The sequence below is a fragment of the Rhizophagus irregularis genome, chromosome 22 (genome assembly GCF_026210795.1).
Source record: "Rhizophagus irregularis chromosome 22, complete sequence".
NCBI lineage: Eukaryota > Fungi > Glomeromycota > Glomeromycetes > Glomerales > Glomeraceae > Rhizophagus > Rhizophagus irregularis.
The window spans coordinates 781,936-808,835 of record NC_089450.1 but is presented as its reverse complement, the minus strand read 5'-3'; the positions used below and the strand labels follow the sequence as shown (position 1 = coordinate 808,835).

General features: G+C 29.7%; 10 protein-coding genes across 10 annotated transcripts; 4 read left to right on the top strand and 6 right to left on the bottom strand.

Annotated features, from left to right (window-relative positions):
• Positions 1-5,441: 5,441 nt before the first annotated feature.
• OCT59_014428 (uncharacterized protein) lies at positions 5,442-6,327 on the bottom strand (the record flags this gene model as incomplete). The annotated part of the gene is made up of 2 exons (XM_066150010.1): positions 5,442-6,161; positions 6,322-6,327. The coding sequence occupies 2 exons, from the start codon at positions 6,325-6,327 to the stop codon at positions 5,442-5,444; spliced, it is 726 nt and encodes a 241-aa protein (XP_066002226.1).
• A 2,386-nt stretch (positions 6,328-8,713) lies between these two features.
• Positions 8,714-11,506, bottom strand: OCT59_014427 (uncharacterized protein; the record flags this gene model as incomplete). Its single annotated transcript, XM_025311663.1, has 5 exons — positions 8,714-8,797; positions 8,872-8,930; positions 8,999-9,106; positions 9,170-9,577; positions 9,655-11,506. 5 exons carry the CDS (start codon positions 11,504-11,506, stop codon positions 8,714-8,716), a joined length of 2,511 nt encoding a protein of 836 aa, XP_025169369.1.
• A 289-nt stretch (positions 11,507-11,795) lies between these two features.
• OCT59_014425 (uncharacterized protein) lies at positions 11,796-13,516 on the bottom strand (the record flags this gene model as incomplete). The annotated part of the gene is made up of 7 exons (XM_066150007.1): positions 11,796-11,971; positions 12,347-12,376; positions 12,455-12,777; positions 12,840-12,901; positions 12,982-13,007; positions 13,079-13,231; positions 13,471-13,516. 7 exons carry the CDS (start codon positions 13,514-13,516, stop codon positions 11,796-11,798), a joined length of 816 nt encoding a protein of 271 aa, XP_066002224.1.
• Positions 12,314-12,930, top strand: OCT59_014426 (uncharacterized protein; the record flags this gene model as incomplete). The annotated part of the gene is made up of 4 exons (XM_066150008.1): positions 12,314-12,321; positions 12,522-12,603; positions 12,681-12,791; positions 12,886-12,930. The coding sequence occupies 4 exons, from the start codon at positions 12,314-12,316 to the stop codon at positions 12,928-12,930; spliced, it is 246 nt and encodes an 81-aa protein (XP_066002225.1).
• A 26-nt stretch (positions 13,517-13,542) lies between the features above and the next one.
• OCT59_014424 (uncharacterized protein) lies at positions 13,543-13,876 on the bottom strand (the record flags this gene model as incomplete). Its single annotated transcript, XM_066150006.1, has 2 exons — positions 13,543-13,634; positions 13,723-13,876. The coding sequence occupies 2 exons, from the start codon at positions 13,874-13,876 to the stop codon at positions 13,543-13,545; spliced, it is 246 nt and encodes an 81-aa protein (XP_066002223.1).
• Positions 13,877-14,022: 146 nt separating this feature from the next.
• On the bottom strand, positions 14,023-14,331 carry OCT59_014423 (uncharacterized protein; the record flags this gene model as incomplete). Its single annotated transcript, XM_066150005.1, has 1 exon — positions 14,023-14,331. One exon carries the CDS (start codon positions 14,329-14,331, stop codon positions 14,023-14,025), a length of 309 nt encoding a protein of 102 aa, XP_066002222.1.
• A 1,656-nt stretch (positions 14,332-15,987) lies between these two features.
• Positions 15,988-17,495, top strand: OCT59_014422 (uncharacterized protein; the record flags this gene model as incomplete). The annotated part of the gene is made up of 5 exons (XM_025311664.2): positions 15,988-16,096; positions 16,162-16,314; positions 16,654-16,895; positions 17,134-17,190; positions 17,268-17,495. The coding sequence occupies 5 exons, from the start codon at positions 15,988-15,990 to the stop codon at positions 17,493-17,495; spliced, it is 789 nt and encodes a 262-aa protein (XP_025169370.2).
• Positions 17,496-22,212: 4,717 nt separating this feature from the next.
• OCT59_014421 (uncharacterized protein) lies at positions 22,213-22,692 on the top strand (the record flags this gene model as incomplete). The annotated part of the gene is made up of 1 exon (XM_025327820.1): positions 22,213-22,692. The coding sequence occupies one exon, from the start codon at positions 22,213-22,215 to the stop codon at positions 22,690-22,692; it is 480 nt and encodes a 159-aa protein (XP_025169371.1).
• Positions 22,693-24,400: 1,708 nt separating this feature from the next.
• On the bottom strand, positions 24,401-24,688 carry OCT59_014420 (uncharacterized protein; the record flags this gene model as incomplete). The annotated part of the gene is made up of 2 exons (XM_066150004.1): positions 24,401-24,621; positions 24,685-24,688. The coding sequence occupies 2 exons, from the start codon at positions 24,686-24,688 to the stop codon at positions 24,401-24,403; spliced, it is 225 nt and encodes a 74-aa protein (XP_066002221.1).
• Positions 24,689-24,993: 305 nt separating this feature from the next.
• On the top strand, positions 24,994-25,468 carry OCT59_014419 (uncharacterized protein; the record flags this gene model as incomplete). Its single annotated transcript, XM_066150003.1, has 4 exons — positions 24,994-25,081; positions 25,153-25,219; positions 25,294-25,319; positions 25,392-25,468. 4 exons carry the CDS (start codon positions 24,994-24,996, stop codon positions 25,466-25,468), a joined length of 258 nt encoding a protein of 85 aa, XP_066002220.1.
• Between the last annotated feature and the right edge of the window lie 1,432 nt (positions 25,469-26,900).

Sequence of the window (26,900 nt, the reverse complement as noted above, 5' to 3'; positions counted from 1 at the left end):
TACGAAAAAGTTTTAGATACTACATAAACTAAACATACGAATATGGAATATTTATACTATTACATCTACAAAGAAAAAATATATGTATAATACTTTGTGGATATAGATTTTCCTGTTTAAATTAAACAAGTAGATTCTTTAAAAGAAATAAAAAAAACGAAAATTTATTATTTATTTTACACTTATTAACGTATGTTGATATTATATGAATAAAATATGCTTAAGGCCGGAACAATTTGAAAATTTTAATAGTAAAAAATAATTTAAAAAATTTTGTAAATTATTTTTGGCCCCTCCTCCCTCTCTTTTTTCAATAAAAATACTTGTTAAACAGAAAATCCTATTGGCCTAAGGCCGGGCAAAAAAAAAAATTTAGATTCTCGTGACCCGGCCGGGTCAAAAAATGGAAAATTTTTTTTTTACTGTAATAGTAAAAAATTTTTATCACGTGATTTTGTTTTTGGCCAATGTGCGTAAAAAAATTTTACATATGAAAAAATTTTAACATACTGTATATAAAAAAAATGCCGGCCGGCCGGGTTATTTTAAAATTTTATGTCACGAGAATCTAAAAAATTTTTTGCCCATTACAATTTTTTGTATAATAGATGAACAATATATGATTTTACATGTATAATTTATGAACATTGCGTTTTATAGGGTTTTTTTGCCTTACAAAAAACCAAAAAGTTATAAATTTCGGAGAATAAGACTAGAATAAGTAATTATAAATTATCTTATACTCAAAAACTTACATAATAATTCACCCCAAATTATTTTTAAAAAAACTATTTACTTTTTATTTACCTTATACTATAACTGTGTTTCGCTATACTACAAAATGATATCCCGTTTTTATATCAAAATTGAACTTAGTATCTTATAAAAAAGGAATATCTGGAAAAATTGTCATCAAAAGTGTCCGGAAAATGAAAATTGTGATTCTTTCTGAACATCAGGCCTGAGCTCTTCTAGATTTTCTGGACATTTCGACGACAATTTCAGACATTCTTTTTTTACAGGGAATCCAATGGACCTCTGGATGGCGAGAAAATTGAGAAAATATTAAAAAAGTATGCTAAAAGAACGTTAGTAAGAGTACGTCACAATAGTAAATTGAAGCATTTATGGACACTGAAGATGATATTGATTAAAGTAATGAAATACATGTATTTCTGTTACTCTTTCAGAAAGTAAAAAATTTTTTACTATAATTTTATTCATGATATCAAAAACTGACCGCCATTATTTTGCTAGGGCCCGTATACTGTATATCACGTAAATCACGCCCATCAATCATAAAGCTTATTATGATTTATGTTTGTTGTTCTTAGTAAACTACAAAAAAAATATAAATTAATATGAGTGAGTATAAAAAAAAGTGAAAAAAAATATCAATGAATTGTAGATGCGCTATTATTACCGTTGTTTGCGATTTCATTGGGTAACGATCATGATCACGTGCAGACAGAGAAATTCACGTGATCGATTTTTTTCATAGTACGTAGACATATATTGTCTTTCGCTTCGCTCAGGACAACAATAATTAGGCGCACGAAATGGTAAAAATAAGAAAATTCTAATTAATTAATTCAACTAATGTTAAAGCTGAAAGTTCCCAACAAAAAGAAAAGCAACCTTTATCGAATAGGGATTCTAAAGAGATCTAAACAATGTAAACATACTAATATTTTGTTATAGAAGAAAAAAAATTATTTCTTAAAGTGCGCGAACTCTAAATTTTGCTCAAGAAGCTGCAACCAGAAAGGCACTTGATGAAGCTGAAGCATTGGAATTAGCTAATTTACAGAAAAAAATTTGCGTTTATAAGGTCACTCCAATTTAATAGTTTATTTAACGTCCAGATTTTTTTAAAAAAATTGAGGGGGAGGGGGTCAAATTAAGTAAGTATCAAAAAATAAGTATATAAACTTATATTATTGTAAACAGAATTTATTGGGTAATTTATTAATAAAATTGATTTTATTGTTTTATCTATCTAACTTCTAACTTTAATCCTTCCTCTTATCGGCCGATTATATCCTTTATCTTTACAACTTTGAGGAAAAAAGATCATACGCATTATATTGTAATTTCCAATGATATATACAATTTAACCACAATATCAAGGGGTATAACATAATGGGTATATAGCTCTTTTAAAGTAAATCTAACTTGACATGGTTGAAACTTTTCACACAAATCCAAATTTGCAGTTAAACCTTGACGTTCATTGTAAATCATATTCGCCGATCTGCGGAATTAACAAAATTCGTCTAAATTAAGGAATTTGACAATAATTTAATAAAATTAGGTTAAGTTTCGAAAAAATGATCACACTTGTGCTACATGTTCATATGACAGATATCAAGAAATTACTTCAACGTTAAAAAAATTTTTTCTTTTGTAAACTTCCTATTAATTTCCCCATCAACCCCCCCCCATCAGAAGTATATTAGTAATTATTTTACATTAGATACAACTTGGAGCTGTTTTTTTATTTTTACTTTTATAAAAATTTATTTAGAAAGCAAAATTATTCAAAAAAAAAAATCTAAATAACTCTAAATGTTGATGATGATGTTTTAGTGAATTTAAATTATGTATAAATTAGTTGTTTAATTAAAATCTATTTGATATTTATTATTATTTATTTTTCAGTTAATTTTTTTTCGTTAAATCATTAAATATTCTGGGATTTTTGTAAAGTTTTTCTATTTTTTTTTTAATAAACTAACTTTATAATATTTTTTTCTTTTTTTTTCTAGAAACTCCTTCTACTGGTTTCGGGTAAAGAGGTAAATTTTTGGAAGAGGTCTTAAAAGTTTTTTTAGAAAAGATTCCACTATTGCGCCTTGCTCTGCTATAGAGAAAGTGAACATTTGATTTGTATGCAGAGAGGAGGATTTACGAGTATTTGCAAGTGTAATTTTGAAATTGTTATTTGTAGAGTAGTATCTGTCAATGGTCGAATAAACATTCTTTTTAATAATTGCATATTGTTTTGACTTTTTATTTTGATGCTTTTGAAGCCTTTGGAATGCCAGATCAACTTGAAAAATACCATTGAAATGGGACTTGTGGGTAGCATTTACTTTTGGATGAGTCGTATTTAAAGGTAAGCTTTTGATATTATGTGCAATAATATCTGATGATTGTAACCATCTATTTAGTAGTTTGATCATATCAAAGATGCTTGAATTCAGCAAAAAAAAAGAAAAAAGGTTTTTTTTTTGGATACATAATGCGACGACTTTCAAATTGAAAGGTGTTTGATTAAAATAAATTTAGTAAGTCAATGGTAAAATTTATATCATAACGATAAGAAATTCGTCAATGTCGGTGATTTAATTGATGTAAATGGTAGTACTCAATTAGGTTTGACTCAATACAGTAGCTTTATTTGGACATAGCAATAGTTTTTTTTTAAAAAAAAACTCTGGACTAATCAAAAAAAATTTGGTGATATCTGAAGTGTACAATGTAATATGTTATCGCTATAGATTTACAATTCATAAAACTTCTAGGGACTAAAATGTGCCTCAAGCATAAACCTTTAGGGACTTCAATTAAGCGAATCGACGTTAAACACAAAAATTAGGATTAGTATTCACTTTATTATTGTGGAATTAAATTTACAAGATCATACTATAAAATGCCATTATCATTATAAATAATTTATTGGTCTAAATATACACAGAATTGGAAATTCTTAAGGCTTTTAAAATCAAAAATTAAATACTTTGTTAAAAGAAACTTTTTATTGTATTAATATAAGGTTCACTATAAAGAAATCTTTCGTTTTTGTGAATATTCGTTATAGTGAACATAACCGAGGGTTCACTATGATTGTAAAAACAATACTTGAATTGCTGATCATTCATTGTTACAATTTCCTTTTATGAATATAGACGGGAATGTATAACAAGTTTTAAGGTCACGTGGGTGGAAAATTTTTGTGGTTTCGTTTACCCGTGACCATTAAAAAATGACGCGTAAATTTTGTAAATAAATGAATTTTCTTTTTGCTTTTTGCAATGCAATATGGCCGATCTTTGCTTGAAGGAAATTTTCCATAATTTTACTACGACCGAGTTATTATTATATTTAAATAATTTAAATTTACAACTTGATCCGGAAGACTTAGAAATTTTGAAAGATCTAAAATTTCTGGTCCTAACTTTTTTCATCTTAGTAAAGAAGATTTATTGGGAATTAATCTTGAACTTGGACCGGCAATTACCCTCTCAGTTTTTATATCAAAAATTAATGCAGGTTAATATTGTTTAGAGACCTTTTTATTTTTTTATTTAATAATTTGTACTTCTTCAATATATAGGTACTGTACAGCAACTGGATCTATTACCTTGTATAATGAGAATGAAAAGACCATATTCTGAATATTTTAAAAAATGTTCGTTTAAGGATTGGTCTTTTGATTACTTTATAAAATTCGCGAAATCAAAAATGTTCCTGGAACTTTAAAGGAAATCAGGGATGCTTTATCTGGCGTGAGTTTATTTTAACATATTTCTAATCAAGAGTATGACTTTTTTACTGTGAAAATTTGTTTTATCGGTGATGATTTGGATCTTTCCTTATCATATTTATAAATATGCGGTATGAAATATTTTAAGAATAACTGCGTCATACTCCTTCTGTGAAAATTAATTTTTCATTTAAAAGTTAATTTTCTCAGCTATGGCTTGGATCTGTCCTTGTCATATTTTTCACTTCACGAATAAATATGAGTATACAAGATGTTTATAATGTTTAGGATTTTAAAAATGAAAAAATTGAGTATTCATTAGTATATTTAAATATTATCTATTTATGTTTAAAATATTAATTAGTTTTATTTTTAAATAATCCACGCTGATAATGATCCTATAAGCTCTGTATTATCTGGAAATATTACTCATTTTACAAATGAAATATATAAATATTATGGAAGCAATTCATTTAGAGAGTTTTACGACTTTATCGAAATTAATTCGACCAGTATATCGTGTATCTGAAATACGACTAGATAAAAATGTAAATAAGGAAAGTCTAGTCGCTATTGGTGAAGATGGGAGGGAATTTAGGTCAAGTGATGTTTTGGAGTTAAGTATTTATCCTTAAAGGATTACTTTGGTGGTAGGGAAATACCATACAGCTGACATTGATCTTATACGTTGTGATTTCAGAATTTCAGAAAAACTCAAAATCGGTGATCAAGTTCTAGTAGAAGGAACTTGATTGAAAAATAATTTCTCAAAGAAACTTGAAAATCGATGGACCAGATCTTATTATATACACAATACTCTTAAAGATAATGCATATAAATTTAACGTTAAGATGATGGATGGAAAGTTAATTAAACATGTTGTTCATGGAAAATAACTTAAAACGTATTATGAAAGAAATTTGGAACCAATTGTAACTATCGAAGGAAGAAATTATGGGAGAATTTGCATATTTGAAATTGTCTTTATTTCATTTAAAAAGGAGAATTTGGCATTCAAACGAACGTTTTTGAACTCCTTATCATGCCATATATGTATCATCCCAAGCTTTTGGTGCAATAAAGATTCATCAGGCCAGTATGGAGAAGAAAGAAGATCATCAGCTCTAGAGAAGTGAACTACCCAAAATTCATCAGGACAAAGACATTGAGCATAAGTAGAAACTTGAGAAAAGTGTTTTTTTAGAGTTGAAGGAATAGCAGTGGCAAGTAACTCTAAAATGGCAAAGGGTTTGGAGGCAGAAGGATGTTTTAAAACCAGATCGCAATATGAGTGATGGAAACCACCATCACTACCGATAGATTTCAAATGCCACTGTCCAGTCACTTCGATATTTAAGGAATACGTAAGCCAGTTTACCAGAACACGGTACATTTCAGAATCGTAAACACTTTCTCGAGGAACAGCCGCAGCTTGTGTTAAATCTACCTTCAAAAACTTAGAGTTTTTGTATGACCGTGAGGAACCAAGATGAATGATGTTCGAATTAAATTGAAGAAGAGCTGACTTTATAATGGCTAATATATCGACTGTTGAATCTGAGCGAAAAGGAAGAGGTACTGGTGAAATGTTTTCTTTATCTAAGGAGCGTTTTAAGGCAGTACAAGAAGGTGACGGAGGAGGGGGAGAGGAAACATTAGGAGCTGATTTGGCCTATATAAATAATAGTAATGAGTAACGTAATGATTACCCAGTAAGCAGATAAGAAGAAATAAAAAGGGAGAAATAAATCAAAAAAAATAGTAACAACAAAAAAACGGATAATGAAGTAAAAAGAAGTTTAAAGAAGCCAAAGGGATTATTCCCAAAATACTGTCATCGTAAAGGAAGTTTTTTCTTTCCGGTTATCGTTTATTTTTGTCGTTTTTTTTCCTTCCGGTTATTTTCTACTTTGTCCGTAAGTTTGCTATATAACAATATAAATAATTGTGATGAAATTCGATTTTATGTAAATTTTGCTTTATATTTAGGATCGATAATGGGCCGCAAGCATAAAAACAATAGCTTTAAATACATCGTTCAAAGTAATGAACGGCTAAAACAAGAAAACGATTGTCTAAAACAAATGACAAATTATGCGACGGTTCGGAATATAGAAACTCAAAATAAAATCAAACCGCCGGAAGATTACAATAGGGTTGATTGAACTTATTAAAATTCAAAAAGAAGCAAACGATTTCCAGCAACAGAAGATTGAAGTGATGGAGAGTCAGATAACTTTATTAAACAGACAAGTTACCGATGGTTCTCTACAGCCAACTCAACCAAAAGATTATGATAAGTCGGAATTTAGTAAGGCTTTAGCGTTAGCTTGCTCTATTAAGATAAACAAGGTAAAAAGTGAAGTGGCGGATGAAGATAAATTTTGCGAATTAGAATGAAAATAATTTTTTCTTATATTTGTAATTAGCATTTAGTATATTATACAGTAATTATGAAAGGCCAAAATTGAGGGCAGTAAATAAAAATTAAAAATTATTAATTATAATGAAAAACTGTCCGACATAATTTACGTAAAACCAATCAATCATATAACCGATTGATGACCCTATTATAATATAATAATTATCAATATTAAAGCGAATTTGCATATTTAAAATTTTTATTTTCATTACACAATAAATAATATATATAAATGAAAATTCTCACAAATGAAACTGCCGATTTATTGGAATTACAGCATTATATGTGATAGGATTCTTTTTACCAATTACAAACTCACTAGATACAAATCGGCTATACAAATAATGAACTGGAATTACACAATCTCGTTCAACATTATAGAATTCATTTCGCCAAAGTTCAATATTTGAGCTTTTTTCATCATCAATTTTTGTGTAAAATCGGATTTGCTGGTTTGGTGCTGGTTTATACCATTTAATAAATGCTAATCGATGTGTTTTAAGTTTGCCCGAAATCCTCATTGTATGTTCAAAATAATATTGCACCTGGCCGGGACCGTCGCTGATTTTATTGAAGACAGGATTATTTTATTTCATTTACATGCGGATTTCATAGTTGTATCTTTAATGGATTATAAATTTTCACCTGTTATTAGAAAAATTTCATTAGACCGAATTCAAATTCCATTTTTTTCTAATGATACTGATTTTAAAATATTAGAATTTATTAAACAGTTGCATAAATATCGTCGCATTTTAGGGAAATTTCATAATACTTATGAAGAAGAAGGTAGTTTTAGACTAATTAAAAGACAAAGAGTAGTAGAATTTATAACTCAAAGTTCTCCTAGAAAAAAGTAATTATAATCATATACTATACCTTATAAACTATTCAATAATCTAATAAAGTACAACGCGTGAGTTCATTAGATGTCTTCAAAAAAATCTCTTAAATTATTTGCTATTATCTAAAATTTTACTGTTTTCGATCAAGTTCGTACGAGAGCGTATATGTACAGTACAATAAATAATATACATTTTTCTGATAATAAAATGTAATGATAGACCAATTCTTTCTTAGAAACATATACTTTCATTTACTTTATGTTTTTTGAAATTAAATTACATTGATTCACGGCTCGTTGTCACCGTTCGAAATCGCAGGACATGAATGGAATGCAGAGTTTCATAGAATAAAAAATAGTAAAAATTGGTGTCCATATTGCGCAGGCAATGTTCGGTTTACTATTAAGGTTGCTAAACAAATTGCTTTCGATCGAAATGGGGAATGTCTTTCAGAGAAGTATGTTAATAGTCAATCACCTTTATTATGGTGTTGCAATAAAGGGCATACATGGTTTGCTCGATTTAACAATATAAAAAATGGTCCATGGTGCGTATATGTATAGGCACTATATGCCTGCGAAGTAAAATTTCTTGGCAAAAACCGTGACAAAATGTCATCATTCTACGATTTTAAGACTTAAAAAAAAATATCAAGAAACAGAACAATTAGTTAATAAACCTATTCCAGGTCGTCCACGAAAACTTACTCCACGTCATGAACGTATTATTATTCGAAAAATAATGAAAAATGAGGGCTACTGATATACAAAAATCACTAAAAATTTATGACAAAATAAACATTAGTGCTAGTACAATCCGCAGAATACTTAAAAGAAATGTGCATATGCAAAGCGCAAGATATAGATAATTGCTAATTTAAAAAACACTCGATTTTTAATTATATAGATAGATTGGCGCTCCTTACCCCGCACACCCACGAAGGCGTTGTTCCGCCGTTCAGTCATCCTTGTCGTCGCCATCGCTTTCGTGGTCTTCTTTGTCTTCAGAATCCTTGATTGGCCAGTATAAGGTCTCAACCAACTGGAAAAAAAACAGGTTAGCAACACCCAAGCCGGCGACAGGATCAGGAGTGGAGGAACGGAGGTAATGCTCACCCATCGGTCTAGATCCCCCTCGTTTTTATGGAATTCCTCGAACTTTGCATCCAGCTGATCTGCGATGTGTTAGTAGATAATATGGGTAAGCGATGTATGGCGCGTGAAGCTGGACAAGCCGGCCTACCTGAAGTACAGTATACCGATTCGGCAATCTTCGTGTCGTTTCTTATGGTTTCCAGAAACTTTGCCGCGGCCTTTCCCGTCCCGATCTGGCCAACCATGAACTTCACACCTACGGGTTGATACGATTAGTAGAGGACGGGCTGGAAAAGGAGAGTTGGGCATAGACACGTACTCTCGCGAGGGTACTTGGCGCCTTCCAGCTTATTACCACACTCCAAGATCGCATCCACAAACTCGGAGGACTTTTCCCCTTCGGGCATGCCGTCGGTGATGACAGAGATAAGAAGCGGCCTCTCGAGGCTCTTCGACTCGAGCTTGCTATAGACCAGCGGCTCGAGGATCTTAGATCTCAGGTACGTGCCAATCTCAGTGTTGCCACCGGGCATATATGACATCGGCTCGAGAATGTTCCTGATCTCCGCGAGGGTCAGGTTCGAGTTGTTGTCCACGTCTTGATTGATGAAGCGCAGCGCAACGCCTTGGCCTTCGGGGAGGATCCGCGTGGTGATCTTAGCGATTCGATCGACGAGTCTTTTCTGGGAATCCCAACGACCGTCGCGCTTCATTGAGGAGCTGTCATCTATACAGTCGTTGTCAGAGTTGAACGAACAGGGGAGTTGTGAGCGCGTTTGACTTCCCCAATTTCGAGACACTTACCGCAGTAGATAACTTGCTGACGCAAGGTAACCTTGATCGTTTTGGGTAGAAGGTCTTTGCTACCGAGGGGAGTGCTCGGGTCGTTCTTCAGGTCCGCAGCCTTCTGCGCCAGCTCTTTTATGTAGTTCTTCTTGCCCTTGAAGAAACGCTCCAGTAAGGGGTGTTCTTTGACGAATTTGTCAACGTTATCCACGAATTCCTTGAGGTCTTTCACGAAGTCATCGGTTTTAAAATATTCCCACTGTTCTTCTGCGATCGTATCTGTCATGTCTTCCTTATCCGGCACGTCCACATCCAGCTCCCCATCATCGTCAATACCCTGTGGAAGCTGAATACCTTGAGTCCACTTGAAGAAGTTATCCTTATCCCAAATCTCCTTGATGCGCCGCAGCTCCTTGCGATTATTTCCGAAATATGCCCTTTCGTGAGCTTTTTTTGATAGTTCTCCGTCGGCGAAATTGATGAATGCGGCCTCCCGCTTCAAAGAAAAGGGCCTCAGCTTCTTCTTGACATTCTTCAAGAAGCCCCTCATGTCCCTCTCCATCCATTTGTCCTCCCAATCTACTGTGACATATGTGTGATACACAGCTTCACGCCAGAAGAAAGCTGTATCTGAGGGTTTCTTCTCCCTCGCCTTGCCCCCGGAATGAATCCAAGTAACCAGGAACTGAACTTTTTCCCCCCGGTAGAGGCGCCGGAAAGTTTTCATCTCTTCCCGGATAATGGCGGTGACTTTCTCGATGCTGATCTTATCGTTGTTGAAAACGAAGGAGCTGTAGATGTTGTAGGTCTTGTTAGTGGGGAAGGCTTTTGTGGTTTCCTCTGACCACTGAGCCACGAGCGTCTCGTGAAGGAAACGGGTGGACTTTTCGGGCAAGGATCGTCGTTTGAGTTGCTTCGCCAGCTCCGGCTGTTTGATGTATTTATCGATAAGCGTGTCGAATTCGTCCTTGTTGCCATCATAGTAGACGAGGAACCGGACTCCATCGCCCTCTTTCTGCTGGGGGTCGCACATCCAGGTGCTGTCAATGGTCATCTGGTTGGGCCAATCGGTCGTGTAGAAATTGTTCATCGTGGTCATGAAGTCATTCGTGACGGTCGTGTAGAAATTGTTCATCGTGCTCATGAGGTCATTCGTGATCCCTGAATTGGGGAACCACTGATATCTCCCAGCTACCACCACACCATCCTTGTTCTGCAGCTGCTGGACCTTCAACTTCATCTTCACCAGAACACCAAAATTACCACCACCTGCACCGCGGAGTGCCCAGAAGAGCTTGCCCTCCTTAGAGTTCGGATCATCGTTGTCCTTGACAGTAACTAACTCCCCGTCTGCGGTCACTACGGTGGCCTCCTCCAGAGTGTCGCATCCCATTCCGAAGCTTCTTGTGAACGGACTGAGACCGCCCCCCAGAATGAAACCGCTCACTCCCACAAAGGGGCAACGCCCACCGTTGATGATGAACCCGTTGTGCCGGCCGTTGACCAGTTTCTTGTACACGTGGCCCCATGTGCAACCGGCATCCATCGTGACGGTTTTCGATTTGATGTCGAGCATGACCGTATTCATCTTCTTGAGGTCCAGCAAGATGCCCTTGTAGGCGGTGGAGTGTCCCGCATAAGAATGACCGCCACACTTGATGGTGATTTTGAGCTTCTGCGCTCTTGCTTGCTTGATAATGGCCTGGACATGAGAAGCGGTCTCAGGTTGAATCACCAAATGGGGTCTCGAGAAGCGAAACAGGAGATTTGGAGTCGCGACAGAACGCTCATACTCCTCCTCCCCAGGTTCGAATACCGGGATTTTTTGGGATCTGAAGAGCTCGATGGCCTCATCTATAGTTTTATCCATAGTGTTGAGAAAGCCGAGTCTATTGTGAAAAGTCTACTGTATATATACTTGCCGCCCATTCCCCAAAATAAAAATTTAAACAATAAGATCGTCATGAAATCATTGTTCAATTTTCCTTTTTTGGGGAATGGGCGGCAAGTACAACTGTACATGATATATATACCAGGGGGCTTCGGAGATCTCCGGGATCAAGTCACATAAGAGGTATATACGACGCCTAAATCAAATTTTTGGTAAAACGTGATCGACGAAAATAGTATTGAGCTGATTACGAATATCAAAAATTCTTTTAACCATTTTTTTTGAAATCCCTTTTTATTAATTTTTGTTTTTGATTTTTTTTTAATAAAGATTTTGAAGTTTTTCTTTTTTGAGAATCTGTATTTGTTTCCTCTTCTATAGAAGAAGTTTCTGATAAAGGTGAATTATTTTCTTCACTTTCAGATAAAGATTTGTCTTTTTCAGCTGATTTGTTTTTATTATTATTATGTGTATTGGCATTAATAGGTTTTTATTTTGTATTTTTGTAAAAAAAAAAATTTGTTCAATATCACACTATATTATCGCAAAAAATTAAAAAAAAAATCAATTTTACCCCCTAAAATTTTTCCGGATAAATATTTAAGTGCTGGTCCGAATAAGATCGGCAAAAAAACATTATATTAATCCGGGGTGAAATCTCCGGTTTACACAATAATACATGAAATGTCGTACAAGGAAAAATCAGTGAATATGCATATCTAAGCCACAAAATTTCACATGATTATACAAAAAAAGTCGGAGATTTTGATACGAAAATAATTTTATATGTTTATGTATGTTTGAAGAAAAAAAGTTTACCTTCGGGCAAACTACAGATTTCTAAAAACACTATATAAATAATGGAATTTTAAATTTGCGAAAAAAAAATTTTACTCTTTAATAATTTTATAATTTTATCATAAATACTTTTATGCATTTCTGGAGACTTCGGCCTCTTCCAAAGCAAGCTCTGACATGTGTATTTTGAACGAAGCTGTCGTTCTAGAATCCAATTATGTATAGTAGAGACTTTAGGAATATCATCCTTATTGAATTCACCTTGGCTTGCTTTGTCTGTGAGTTCATTATACATCTCTTGAGTGTTCATTCTTTTTCTTTTATCCACATTACCATTGAGAAACATTGTCATTAGCAGTGTCTTGATTTGTTCTATAATTGGTTTGACATTTCGTTTCTCACAACTTTTTTGATTTTCTTTCAAAGCCCACCCAGCAAAAAATATCTGAAGGCTAATAAAACAAATGTAAATATCTTATTTTTATCTGTAATTCGCTAGTAGAATAACATTTACCTTTTTGTTTTTATTATATTTTCTAAATCACTTGTATCTTCTGTAGGAATATTCTTATTTGTCTTTCGAAAATTATTGTCAAAATTATTAGTTTTTTCAATAAAACTAGGCGTTAGAAACTAAAAAGCAGTAGTATACTCACTAATGTTGGGGAGATATTCTCTTTATCTGCAAATTTGACTCAAGAATAAATGCATATCCAGTTATATATTGCAAAATTAGCAATATAAAAAATACACCTGAAATTCTTGGTATAGGTACAGTCCATAATTTTGTTGAATTTGTATGATTTGATGAAGTTGGGTTGGGTTTTTCTATTGGTTTTTTTGCCAACTTCGCGATTTTTTCTGGTGAAAAACTGTGCCATAAACTAATATGTGGTAATGCACGTGCTAAAACATAACCAGCCTTATTATTTTCAATCGGCCATTTCCATTCATTCCAATCCAATAAAAGAAGTATATATAGTAATTGTTAGTGCGATTGAAATTTAATTAACACTTCATTCCAATCGGTTGTATTGATTTTTTGAAAGACACTTAAAGATAATGTAATTTTATAATATTTTTTGGATCAAAATTTTGCAAAAATTTATGTGCCCTTTTATATCCAACTAATTTTTTTCTCAAACTTTCTGCATTTGCATTAATGGCTACTGCGATTTCGGAGTACTTCATATCCTGAGTTAATTTTAAAAATAAAATTAAATCTTCCCATCTTTATATTCTGTTGATTTCGTTCCTTTGTATGCTGAAATAATTTGATTTTGATCCTTATTATCATTAACAATGGAATCTAATTTAAAAATAATTAATACATTAATTAATAAAAATCATAACAACGGTATTATATTAACATACAGTATTAAAACAAACGTAGTCACCTTCATAAATTTTCATATTCGTGTTAACTTCCGTCTTTACTCTATATTCTTTTAATTTTTCTAATTCAAAGATTATAGCATTTTTAGATTTTTTTGAATTTGATTTAAACTTTTTTTTTTCAGACAGCCTGTCACGAATTACTTGAGACCGCATTTTTTTTACTGGAGTCAAAGAGTTATTTTGAACTGGAGTAGCGCAAACTTGAGTTGTGCTGCTATTTTGAACTTGAATCGAGATGTCATTTTGATGAATAATGCCGTTGTTTTCGTTCGCATGAAATACATTTGGAGATTGATCTACTACATGAAATTTTTCTGAAACTTCATTCGTTTGAAATTCTTTGGATATTGATCATCCCTTTCGTTGTCTTGAAATACGTTCGGATCTTGATCTTGTATTTTGTTCGCATCCATTTTGTCGCTCTGATTTACCATCTCATCGTTCACTTCATTGCTTACTTTCTCAAGACGTGATCTCTTAATATGTGCAATGATACTTCTATCTAATACTAATCTGCCCTTATTATTATTTTTTGCAAAACTAGGAGACGTTCTTTTATTAATACTGGCTATTAATTCTTGTTGAAGTTTTAGTCTTAGTTGATCCATCCTAAATAGTGTGTGCATGTATAGTTAATGCAAAAAGTTTTTAAAGTTTCCTATGCTTCCAGTGTCTTCTTATTTAAATGTTTTAAAGCATATGCAAAGTTTCCAAAATTTCCAAAATTTCCATGTCACATGCAAAATTTCCAAAATTTAATTAAACATATGCAAAATTTCCAAATTTTAAAGTTTCAAAAGTTATGATTTCTTCAAAAAGCATAGAAAGGATTTCTTATTTAAAGTATTTAATGAAGGTTTCTCATTGATTTAAAATCAATTCACTTATTATTAATTCAAAGAAATAGAATTTTCTTATTATAAACCTTTAATATTAAAATGCGTATTATAATTGTAATTATCTTCTTATTATTTGTGCCTTTTCAAATCAGTGGATATTCTTTTAACCTTAACATTTGGAGTTATAACGATAATGATGTTGAAAGAAATGTCGAACCAACACATTCAGAACAACAGGGCGGACATCTCTATTTTATCACGATTTTGCCAATCATTTTGCCGATCATTTGTCCAATATTATCACTAGGGATGGGGACGGTTCGTTCGGTTCCATTTCGGTTCCCCGTCGGTTCCACATCGGTTCCCATTAAGAAAAATATGAGCTACATGTGTCAAATTAAAGACACAAGTCAAACATATATTGATTATGAATTAAAAAAATTTTGATTGGTTAACAATCAATAGTTGCTTCATGATCATCATAATTTTGATGTTGATCATATTTTGAACCGGTTTTTAGAACCGGTTCGGAACCGGTTCGGTTCAATTTTTAAAAGCTATTAAAAATTGTTTTGACTTATAAATTTTCTTTTTTTTTATTTATTGTAAAAATATTAGTTTCTCTATTCCCAATAAGATTTTTGGCTCATATAAGTTCGAAACTCACGAGATTTTGATCGGTTCCAAAAACCGCTCAAAATTACGTAATCGAACCGACCCCATCCCTAATTGTCACAAAAAAATACTGTTAAGTTTATTTTTTTTACAAACTCTACATAATAATGTATAAAATTTTGATTTTATTTACTTTATTTATATACTATTAATAAATTAATTCATAAAATTAGTTCATGAAGATTTTACCAAATATTAGCCTTATATTAACCTTAATAATTGCAAGTATTCTTTTAATGATAACTTTTTGTTTATTAAAAATTATCCATGTTTATTTTAGCCATAGATTCTTGAATACTTAAATAATATCATATTATAAAAGTTTCAAGTTTCGCCCGAACATCTGTGGCTTCGCCCGAAGCTTCAAAGTCAAATTAGCAGATGATCGGCATATGATTTGTAAATACTAATTATTGAATATTTCGGCCCAAATCTAACTTTGGCACTACATTTTTTTTTGCCACAATAATTTTATAGTATATTTTTGATAACCTAAATTACCAAACAAAATGATTATAAATTTTTTTTGAGCAAATATGGCTTTGCTTGAAGCCCTCAAAAAAACGTGATAATCAATATATATGATCGGCAAATGATCGGTAAGGTGATAATTAGCATGTCCGCCCTATTATTTCAGAACGGGCTTTAGAACGGGCTTTGATTGACAATGGAAAAAGTAAATATTTTTTTCTAATTAAATACTTTTAAATACTAAACTTTTTAATATTAAGATTTGTATTACGAAAAGGAATGATAGACAATTATGAAGGAAAAGATGACTGTTTTAAGGAAGCAGCGTTTATGATTAAGAACGAATGTTCAAAACTTGAAGATATTTCAAATGATGAAAGATCGATATGTAAGTTGCAGCTCGAAATATAAATTACATATAGATAATTAACTAAATTAACTTCTTTTATTTAGATACAATCAAACTAACATTGTGTCAACTCAGAACTGCAGGATTTGACACACCTAGCCAATGCGATGATTTAACGAATTATTCTGATTGTTTGGCCTCAATTGGAAGTATAAATCAATATTGGGTAACTTACGACGGATTCCTCAGAGAAGTCGGTAATGTATATAATATTTTTAAACAATAAAGTATTTCTTTCTATGATGACTTTATTGACAGTATAAAATTGATAATTACAGTACTGATGTGTTTTAGTTCAAGTTACGAAATACAGAGAGGTAGGAATAACAAATCTTAATCTTAAAGGCAGACAGTATTTCCAAAATTTTTGGACGAACTCGCATTAGCTTAGTTTTGTATCGTTTTCTATATATCTCGTTCTACTAGCAGTTGCTTGTAGTCCCGGATAGCACCTATATTTTTAAAATAAAATAAAATAAAATTACCAAAATTTTGAATTTTGCTGATAATTATTTGCTGGCAACTTTATACCATAGAAATATTATACCAACATAGAAAAAATATTAGTTCATATTATGAAAATATGATGAACAATTTGAGCATAATTGTTGCATCAATCCGTAATGAGGAATTAGAGCAGTTGCCACATATTACCGAGTCCTTAAAAAGCCTAAATCACGAAATCTCAGTTATTAAGCAAAAATCATATTCGGTATATAAGGAGATGAATACCGTCAAAAACGATCTTAAGAAACCATATTATACACGTTGTCACAAAGTACGACACTTAGTAAGGTATGTAATTTATTGATTATTTCACATGACTCATGAGCTATATTATTAATATAAATTAATGTAGCATCTTGTAAAAATCGTACCAAATATTGACCGGATATTTGATGAATTTACAATCAAATGAAACACATGGATGAGTAGAATTAATGAGCTATTTTAAGTTTTTATTTGTTGCAGTCTATATTTTACCAAATTGACTTTATTAATATTTTAATATTCAGAGTTTTTCGGATGAATTGTCTAATGTGAGTTTGAAGAAAATCAGTGAAATTAAAGAGGTATTATTAATAATAAATTTTTGCAAGTAATCATGATATCATGATATCGTTAATCGAAGCCTTTTAATATACTGTAGAATTTAAGTGGGGTTGTTGAAATGACTGATGATTCTCGAATTGTGCAAGAAGATCTTAATTCAAGCATTAGAAAAACAAAAGTAGAATTAGAAGTACTTTTGGAATTTTCAAAAAACGAGATAGGAAACATTATGAACTCGATTAATTATTATAAGAAAACATTGGATATTTTTGTTACGTTTACTGATTATAAGTATTTGATAATTTTTGAAATTTTAAGTACTTAACTATGATCTAACTTAAGTTTTAATTAGATATAACTTTAATTGGCAAGAAATGGGTCTTTGCAGTTTTCTTTTTTATTGGTTTAATGATATGTAAATTCGAAATTATTGGTGCCATATTAGGTAAGTGTTTTTTGATAAATTATAATGATTATAACAAGAAATTGACTTATTAGCAGGGGAGCTGCCATTCGATTTATTTCATTGTGTTATAGGATAATAAGAACCATTTAAAGGAGGACTAAATAGTAAGCTTTATTTACTAATAAATTCACGTAAAATTTTCGTGATTAGGTATTTTAAACATCAATAAGATAATTTCACAATCTAGCCCTATTCTCCTCCTGTAATCTTTCATATTCTTTGATTACATTTTTATCCACCTTAATGGAATTAAGGTCAAAGTATGTAGTATAAATAAAAAATTATAGATTATTTTAGTGATTAAATGGATAGTCTCTATGGGTTGAAATAGTTTTTTTTTTATTTACAATTGAAAAAATATTGGTTTATATAATAAAATGATAAAAATAATTTTTTATTTTTCTTGAATACTTTTATTGTAGTATAACTTGTTATTAATAAAAGAAATGAACTATATTAAAATAAGTATTATACTAATCATTTAGATAAAAAAAATTATCTATGTAATTTAAAAATTATAATTTATTAATTTTCAATTTAACTAATTTTATTTTTACTAAATAAAAAAATATATTTATCCTAACTAAAAAATCATGTGAAACATGTTTATTCAAATAAAAAAATCATTTATTTGATTATATTACTTGAAAGAACAAAAAAAATTTTAGCAAAAAAATATTGTAATTAGGAAAAATAATTATTATTAAAAATAAGAATTGGAAAAAAAGGCGCTGAATGTAACAGCATAATGTCATAGCGTTAATCTGATCACTGATCTAGATTCAAGTCTAAAAACAAACAATAATATACTTATATAACAATAGTTTTAAAAAATACATGGAAAAAATTATATAAAAAAATATAGTATGGATTATAAAGGAAAATTAAAAATATTTCAAACCAATTTTTGGTTTTAGAAAAAACAAACTCAAAAAAGGAAAGGGTGAGTCAGAAAACCTGAAAAATTTTGTTTTAAAAGAAAAAAGGAAAAATTAAAAAAAATCAGTTCAAAAAAAAATGAAAAAAAATATCAAAAAAAAATTTTAAAGATCGGAAGAGGACCAGAAATAAAATTTATATAAAATAATTTTAGTAATTACAAGTTTCAAATTAGCTAGGTCTTATTTAGTGTAGGTTTCAATAGAAAATAGATACTTTGTTATGTATATATGGCAAATATAGGTATGATTACAATGTAATTGGTTCAGTACTAATAAGGTTTTCATTAAAAAAAAAAAAAATATTAAGGGTAAAAAGTATTAATAAAAAAAAAATCCTAAATTTACAATAAGAAAAAAGAAACGAAAAAAAGGTGCTTACCGTTGCCTGCAGCACTAATCTGATCACCTGATCCAAACCTAAATGGTGAAAAATTCAGTTTGAAAAAAAAGCCAACCCAAAAAAAGAAAGGTGAAAAAAATTTTCAGATTGAAAAAAAGCCAAAGCCAACCTGAAGAAAGAAAAAGGTTTAAAGAATTCTAAAAAAATTGAAAAAAAAAATTGTGGGGAGGGAAAAGAGAAAAATCGGGTTGAAAAAAGAAATTGAAAAGGAAAAGGAAAGAAAAATAAAAAAAAAAAGATCAAAAAAAAAATAATATAAGCTATTTAATAAAAAAAAAACGACAATAATTTTTCAGTTTTGGAAAAAAAAAATCTAAGTGGAGAAAGAATGAAAAAAAAAGAAAGAGGGAAAAAAACGAAAATTTTTAAAAAAAGATAAAAAAAAGGAAAAGAAAAAGGTGGTTAAAAGAGAAATGACGGAATTTAAAAAAAAGAAAGAACCAAAAGTAAAAGATTGGTTCAAGAAAAAAATTTGAAAATTTAAAAAAAGGTGAACTGAAAAAATTTAGATTAGTTGGAAAAAAAATAAATATTTGAAAAAAAAAAATTCCGATTAGATGTACAATATGACTTGCCGATCAAGTGGGTCTTAAGTCTTAACTATAAAAAATACGATTTATATTAATTATTAAATATATATATAAAAAAAAATAAAAAAATTCTTTACGAAAGAGAGAAAGGTAGATCAAAAATAAAAAGGCATTTTCTTTTATTTTTATAATTTTTTTTTTAACAAAAAAAAATATTTTTATGAAAGAAAAAAGGATAAATTAAAAATGGAAAGGTATTTCCATTTTTATTTTTATAAAATTTTTTTTTGACAAAAAAAAATGTCTTTTATGAAAAGAGAAAAAGATAAATCAAAAATGGAAAGGTGTTTCCTTTTTATTTTTGTAAATCTTTTTTTCGATTTTTTTTCAACGAAAAAAAAAAGTTTTTTACAAAAAAGAGAAAAAGGTAAAACAAAAATGGAAAGTTATTTCCTTTTTCAATCAAAAAAAAATCTAAAAAGCTATTTTTTTTTTTTTTTTTTTTTAAAGGTTCAACTCATATATTTATTAATTTTAGAATAAAGATACAAAACGCGAGTTACAAAAATAAAGCTCTAGCTAACTAGTTACTAAATAGTTGTGGGGGGATAAGAATTAATTGCTCTACGAGACGATCTAAATCCCATTGCCGACCCATAAACAACTTCCACCCATCTACCTGATGGACTACTGGAAGACGTATCAACCTTAATAGCGAAAAAAATCTAAAAAGCTATTTTAACATATATATAAAATTATCAGAGACTTTTTCATCCAAATTTGGACTTATGGTTAGATCAAATGCAAAATCTAATCCATAAAAATGCACTAACTAATCCATAAAAACGCAAAATTTTTCACAATTTTTCATAATTTTTTATTTTAAGATATGATTGTCAATGATCTAATGCATTCCGGGATATGATCATCATTTTGGCACAAAAAAATCTATCGAATTATTTGATATGAGGGTTAATGAACATTATTCTAACAATTATTTATTTTAGGTACTTTTACACTTGCAGTTCTATTGTCCTTTGAAAATATTTTCGAGCGCTATTCTCACTTTATAACTTTGGTAACTTAATTTTATAATATTATTCTTTTTAACTGTTTTAAAGAGTTATTTACTGATATAATATAATGTTAGATAACTGGATATACCGTGTCTCAATCGAAAACTACAACAGATCATAAATTTTTTATATTAGTATTCATTTACTTTTTTATAATCATATGTGAAATATATTTAGACGATATATTAAATTTGTTTAGTATACGATATGAGTAAACCATCAATATTATAGATAGAAATTTTAAAGTTAAAGCGGCGATAGATACATGTAATAGGAGCTTGTGTTTAAATATCTTATTTTTACTACTAAAGAATAGAATATAGATGTTAAATATAAATTTTACAAAAATTAAACTAAACAGTATATACCGGCTAACATTATTATTTGGTTTTGCACTTTTTTTTTATAATGTATTTATTTTTCATTTTGTCAGCTTAAATGAGTCACATTGCACCATAGTTATCACTACTATCACGCACGTTAACAAACAAAAAATTTCAATACAGTATTTATTTTGAAGATAAATTAATATAATATGTATAAATTATAAATTTAACTTTGATTTGAGTCATATATTATTATTTTTTTCTCTACGAAACCTTTCGTTTTGTCGTCCCTTTTCGTACATATACTCATACTTGTGAATTATATGCATTTCATATATTAATACTTAATAGACTATCGATTCAATTTTTTTTTTCGACAAAACGTGTAAATTTACTTTAGCTGAAATATTAAATAATTTGTATAAATACACTCAACTTCAGCTTTCATTAATATAAAATTAAAATACTGAATAAGACAATTACACATAATTAATTATCAATTAGATCAATAAGGTGAGATTAGGCACTTCAGCGCTTAACAGCACGCTCAAGCCCACCACTTGCTATTATTTCTCTTGTTTGTTTTATTTAATTTGTTTTCGTATTCAGAAGTAATAGTAATTCGTTCTTTTTGTACAATCCCATTTTTATTCCAACCTTTTCTTCCTTATAATTACCTTGCGCGCACAATATTCGTTTATTCTCTTTCAGATGACCCGATTCAGCAAACGTGATAAAAGTTGGACAAAATCAATAGAAAAAAGATATAACAAAAATTTAAAAAAGGAAATTTTTAAAGTTATTGAAAATGACACATCAAATATTGAATTGGTGAAGTTGTATTATTTCGAAATAGAAGTTACTGTGAAAGTTACCGAAGAAGTTACCGAAGAATGTAACGTAAAGTAAGTGATAGAAATTGAATTTTCTGAGTTTTAATTTATATTGATAAGATACTGTATATTTTTTAAGCAAATGTCTTTAGATAACGAACAAATTTGATTCTTTTTATCACTGGTAAAAATATGTAATGCATTGAAATAATTCACAATATCTACTAATAAAAAGCACTGGTAAATTTGTAATATCTGCTTTATCGTTGCTTTTGCGTCTCGCTTATTAAATAATTGATTCTTGAATTCTTTGAAACGGCTCAATAATTATACAAGTTATCAAAATTACTGTATATCAATAAATATTTTTCAAAAGTAACTTACCATAATAGTTACTCAAAAATGACTATATAATAGATAAATAAATTTTCAAAAAAAACTTCTTTTAATTATTTTTTTTAAAAAACAAAATGGCATTAAATTTAATTAGATGTGTTTGCTCCAAATGTTACAATTTTATTTCGAATGACATTGATAATAATTGTCGAATAAGAGGTCGTTTTATTCGACAACCCACTAAGCATGAACATGAACGCAAAGATTCGCTAAGGATTCATTTCATAATAAGAATCCTTCAGCAAGAAAGAACATTATTAAACCCTAGAAGAATAACCCAAGAAATAAGCGATATTGTCGAACAATTTGGTTCTCAAGCTCGACTTGAAACCCTTGATGATGATACAATTAGATATTATTATAATGACACAAACCAAGACATAAACTTATCGTCAAGAACGAGACGTAATAACACCCTACGACAAACTAGGGTGGTACATAATAGATCAACTGTCCCTGTTGTCACTGTTGAAGAAAGTTTTGTTGACGAAAGTTCTGAGGAGAGTTTTGTTGAGGAAATCGAACCATCCGCTTCTTATACTAGATCACTTTAGGAAAGAGTAATAGATCTAGAAACTCGATTAGAAAGGGTTGAGAGATCTCATAGAGACCTAATTAAATTTTTAATAGAAAATAATATTGCAACTGGTCTTGTTGTGGAAGTTGATTAGTGTATTCAAACGTTAAGGAGACATATCAATACACATTCTTGAAAACGTAAGTATATCAAATAAATATTGCAAAATTCAAATTTATAGAAAATGCTTCAAGTGCTAAATCACAAACAACAAAATCTTTAAGTATGCTGTGATATAAAATTCTTGCTCACTAAAAGTGACCTTGAAACGATTTAAAGAATTCTAAAGATGAAATCGAAGTCACTAAAAGTTCTCTAAAGAATTCTGAAATCGACGATTCTATTAAATCTTTGGCAGAAGTTTGTCAGAAACAACAAGCATTTATTGAATACTTAAGAAATGATAATGCAGCAATGCATAAACATAACAATTATTTATTACTTTTTCTTTTATAATGTATTTATGCCCGATTTTGAAAAATACTTGCAAAAATTCAAGACGAATATTTTAATTCTGAATAACAAAAACTTTACTAAATATTTTATTAACGCGAAAATATCACAAACAAAAAATTTCAAAATTTATAATTTTCCATTTTGACTAAAATTTTACTAGAAATATTTCTAATGGCTTTAACGTTATTCGAACTAAAAAATATATATATATATTTATTTTAATGATAAATTAAACTAACAAAATGTATAAATTAGAAATTTGTCTCACATTTCCTTTGATTTTGGAATAATACTCTCATATATTATTTTTTTTTCCTCTACGAAACCTTTCGGTTTTTCTTTGTAATCGGTCTTAGCAATATTGTTTCTTTTCGAATACATACTCTCATACATGTCAATTAATTCTTTTACACCAATTTTCTTATTTTCCCTATAACGAAAAACGATAAATTTTTAAAAATTTAAATTGATTCAACATAAAATAATTTTAAAACAACTCACATTTTTTGTAAGATTAGATGAATGAGCTTGCCGTTATTAGCGAAAATTTTTATATTTTTATATTAATCTTGAAATATGCATGCATCTAAAAATGGGTTTATATCACATTTACGAAACGTGATATTAGACTGGAAAAAATTATAAACCAAATGTCAGTATTGTATTTTTGGATATTAACGCTGGATTTAACGTTAACGCCATCACGTGCAAGTGCATAATTCCTAAACTCGGGCCAGTTTGTACGTTAGTATTGTACACCTCCCCTTATTTTAAATAAAAGGAAATCAGCTTAAGGATTTAAATGATCTTATTAAATAAAGCTTATTTATATTATTTGAGTTGATTCACTTATTAAAAAGTTGTAAGCGATTAAGTAGTTTAGTAATGGATCGTGCAGGTAAAAAAACTTGGTTAACAAAACAGTTGCAATTTTTAGTGGTTACATATCGATATCGATATTGTATATGTAACCTAAATATTAATAAAATATTAATAGTGCAAAATAAGCCATTGTACAACAAATACTTAACAATCAACGAATTATTGCTGTACTTTATTAAAATTCTAAAGCATTTTTATTATCAATTGATTCAATATTGATTGTATCAGAATCATATACAGATAGGAGTGATAATAATGAAAGTAAAAATAGAAAAATATTTAATGAAATCATTAGGTATTTAGAATTAGGTATTTAGAATTAGGTATTCACTTATAAGATTATACTACTATACACTAGAACAGTTGTCTTTACCAGCACAACAACAATAAGAAATTGCGAGTGCTGCTATAACAATAAAGAAAGCTAAAGCAGAAGATATCCACATTATTAACAGATTTGCGGCCCTTATTTGACATGCAATACGAATTAAATGTGACGTATAAGGATAATTTGCAGGACAAAAAAATGGATCGCCCATTTCATCTTTTGTAAAAATAGTATACAAAACTAAAAAAATATAATTACGTTATCAACTGAAGATATACTGAACGTATAAACTTACTAACTTACTCATGATCGCCAAGGAAATTAGAACTCCACTTAAAAAAATATAATACAACTAGGTTAATTATATTAAATTTTCACCAGCTGGAGTAGCAGTTAACTGAGAATCAGACAAATCAGACTTTTTGATTTGAAAGTTGATTTATATACACTATATGATATAATACAGTATTGATTTCGGACTAACTTTATATGGAAATAAACGATATCGATTGTATCACCAAAGAATTAATACCTACAATACACGCCGATAATTATTTAAAGGATTACAATTCTACAATTCTACAAAAAAATCAAAATAAATTTTTTTCAGATATGGTTTTTTTTGCAAAACTTGGCGTTTGTTTCATAGCAATAATACTTCTTATCTTGTCCTTTGCTGGACTTGCTTCATTTTCACTAGGTGAGAATTTATTTATTGATAAAATTTGAGTATTTGATCGAAACATTTTTAATTATTTAAAAAAAAATCAGAGGTTGCGAAGATCGCCATTTTTAATCAGACAGATGGCAATTTAAAACTACATCCTATGGATTATGTGTAAGTAGGAAAAGGTATTACTATTATTTAATAATTTGAATGATTTATTAATTAACACATCTACTTTTAAAAAGATATCTAGTTGCGCTCGTCTTGGGCGGTGAGTTATTAATTTAAAAATGCAAAGTACTTCTTATGTATTTTAATTAAAATCTTTACTGATTTTTTGTAGTGAGTGGTTTCTCCTGTTGCAAATCTACTAAAAGTGCAGATAACGATAATAATAAATATTGTTGTGGGATAAGGTAATAACTGATATTGTTATTAATTATTCTAAACAATGTAATCGATTGGAACTACGGATACGATGCAGCTATACGTGAAAATAAAAAATGGATTCGAATATTAGCAATTGGATTCGTTAGTTTATTACGTAGGAACGGTTTTTGATCGATTTTAATCAGTACTGCGCCACATACCTGATGATCGGCAAATTCCGCAAATCGGCGGATATTTTTCATTAAGTCACATGACATAACATATGAAATTTGTAATATGACATCATTTGGCACGTACATATATTAAACTATGTACAATGTGAAGATCATATTAACCGTATATAATTGATTACACATGGTCCTGTACTACACAACGGAAATTCGTTCCGGCTTGAAGTTTATAATAAAAATATATAAAGAAATATAACAATAAAAACCAATCAAATAGTCAAGTCAATTAAATAAATATAAAATGTGATTTAGATTTAACAAATACTTTATTTTGAACGTTTAAATACCATCTTACAAATAGGGAATAATAAAAGAATGAAATAAAAAATAAAAAAAAATAATAAACAAAATGTTAAATATAAAGATTTCGGAAAGGCTCAATTTAAAGGAATTAATCATTAGAAAAAAAGTGTGATAATGATAACTTTGGATCCAGGAATGTCAAATGTAAAGATTCCGGGATTATTTATTTGAGAAGAATTAGTTATTGGAGGAAAAGTAGGTATAATGATAATTTTGATCCCGGGAATTTCAAACGGAATAATTCCAGAATTGTTAATATGAGGAGGATCGGACGGTAAATAATTATTTTGAATGAAATGTGGTACATTCTGAGTAATAGGCTGAGTAGTGTCGAAGAATTGTTGTTGAATATTATTTTCAGTATTTTGTTGATAAATAGGTTGTTGAGCTTGTTGAATTTGTTGAGTATACTGCGGTAAGGGTATGGGAGATCTGATGAGGTGATAGGAGAATACGAAGACGTAGTAGCGTTAGCGGATGCATTTGGATTTTCTGTTTGAGAATCTGTTGTTTGCGGTAAATCACCATCATCAATTATTATAATTGTTATCCATTTGCTAAGAGTTTATAAAATCAGTTGATTTCTGTGGAAAGTTCTGATTGTGAGCTCTTGCTTTTATATTTATTTATTTTTAAATAAAGTATAAAGTACAATTGTTTGGAGAGTTACACAAATTTTGATTTTGTCCATAAAAATTTTTTTCCGTCTAAAAGTTATTCCATTTGAATGATAAAAGTTGGTATAATTCATTACATATTTGATAATTATATATAATTCCGTTTATATTATTTTTATCTTTTTTTATTTTTATAACAAGGAAACCAGCCACAAACAATAAGGCGTGCTTAAAAAAAAAAAAAACCAAAAAAAAATATTCTCGGTATTATCACATCTCATAAATGAATGTATAAAAAGGGTCGTCATATAT